Source organism: Mycetomoellerius zeteki, unplaced genomic scaffold (genome assembly GCF_001594055.1).
Source record: "Mycetomoellerius zeteki isolate Tzet28-1 unplaced genomic scaffold, Tzet1.0 scaffold49, whole genome shotgun sequence".
In the NCBI taxonomy this organism is placed as follows: domain Eukaryota; kingdom Metazoa; phylum Arthropoda; class Insecta; order Hymenoptera; family Formicidae; genus Mycetomoellerius; species Mycetomoellerius zeteki.
Genome location: NW_017257489.1, coordinates 650545 through 652387, shown reverse-complemented (window position 1 = coordinate 652387; position 1843 = coordinate 650545). Strand labels below are relative to the sequence as shown.

The 1843-nt window shown below is 50.2% G+C and overlaps 1 protein-coding gene across 1 annotated transcript in view; it reads left to right on the top strand.

Annotated features, from left to right (window-relative positions):
• The window catches only part of LOC108727393 (protein dachsous-like), a 3790-nt gene extending 2442 nt beyond the window's left edge, over positions 1-1348 (top strand). Inside the window, 1 exon segment of the mRNA XM_018455510.1 lies at positions 1-1348. This exon segment is cut by the window's left edge and continues 592 nt beyond it. Coding sequence (XP_018311012.1) covers positions 1-1348 — 1348 coding nt within the window.
• The last annotated feature ends 495 nt before the right edge of the window (positions 1349-1843 follow it).

The window sequence follows — 1843 nt, the reverse complement described above, 5'->3', positions numbered from 1 at the left end:
CGAGATCGTGTCCGGGAATCACGGCGACGCGTTCCGGTTGTCGCAGCAACGCGGCCGCGACGGCGTTCTGTACCTGGACCTTCAGATCGCCGGCTCGCTGGATCGGGAGATGCGCTCCCGTTATCATCTGGTGATCGAGGCGCTCGACGGCGGCACGCCGCCGCTCCGCTCTCACTTGAACGTCAACGTCACCGTTCAGGACGTCAACGACAATCCACCCGTCTTCAATCAGACGCGCTACGACGCGAGCGTGCCGGAGAACGCGACTGTCGGCACGCCGGTGCTCGCGGTGAACGCGACCGACGCCGACGCCGGGGACAACGGCCGCATAGAGTACTCCATCAATCGCCGGCAGTCCGATCGCGAGGAGATGTTCCGCATCGATCCGGAGACCGGGATGATCTACGTTAACAAGGCCCTCGACTTCGAGTCGAAGGAACGCCACGAGCTGGTGATCGTCGCTCGGGATCGTGGCGCCCAGCCGTTGGAAGCCAGCACCTTTCTCTCCATCCGCGTGACCGACGTCAACGACAATCAGCCGGACATCACCGTCATCTTCCTGTCGGACGACGCGACTCCCAAGATCAGCGAGAGCGCGCAACTCGGCGAATTCGTCGCCCGAATATCCGTCAGCGATCCCGACTCCCGGACAGAATACTCGAACGCGACGGTTACCTTGACAGGTGGCGAGGGTCACTTCGGTCTGACTACGCGGGATAACATCATCTACCTCGTGGTGGTGGAGCGACCTTTGGACCGCGAGGAGCAGTCCGTCTACGAGTTATTGGTGCAGGCGACGGACGCCGGTACGCCTCCGTTGTGCGCCGAACGCACTTTTCGGCTGCTCGTCACCGACGTGAACGATAACGCGCCGAAATTCGAACACGAGAGGTACGAGGCTCATCTCCTGGAGGCGTCCGAGCCCGGGACGTCGGTGATACAAGTGTTCGCGACCGATCTCGACGAGGGCGTCAACTCGGCGGTTCGTTACTCCTTGGCGAACGCAACGTGGTTCGCGATCGACGAGACCACCGGGCTTATCACCACAGTGACGCACGTGGACTGCGAGGCCAACCCGGCGCCGATCTTGGTGGTGTACGCGACTGACTCCGGACGACCGCCTCTCAGCAGCAGCGCGACCGTACGAGTCACCGTTCACGATCTCAACGACAACGAGCCGATCTTCGAGAAGCCGCTTTACAACGCCACCGTGCCGGAGGACATGCCCGTCGGACGCTGCTTCCTCAAGGTAGGATTGCAAAAATCACTTTTCTCCCCCGCTGCGCGTCACGAAAATGTGAAGCTGAGAAGCTACACTCACATAGATCCGGTTCTACCAAAAATGTGAAAATAACATTAATCTCAGTTCTATTTATACTTTATCTTTTTCTAATTTTGCACTGAGAGAAAGAGAGAGTAATTATTCATTTGACTAAATTAATTGTTTATTTGACTAAGTTAATTTATTTATTCCGTTGGCGATTGTATGATTTAAATCAAATATAATGTTTGATTTAAATACATACATTCTTTAGCGAAAGAAATAAAGAACTGAATTAATTTAGTTAGTTCAAATAAACGATTTTAATCTCGGATCAATTTATTCTTTATTTTTTTCTAATTTTGCATTAAAAGAAATTATTAATTTGACTAAATTGTTTATTTGACTAATTATAAATTAATTTAGTCGTCTTTATTTATTTGGTTATTTATTTTGGAGAATGTATGTATTTAAATCAAATATAATATACATTCTTTATCGAAAGAAATAAAGATGAACTAAATTAATTTAGTCAAATGAACAATTTTTTTCTCCATGTAAGAATTAAAAAAAGGTAAACGG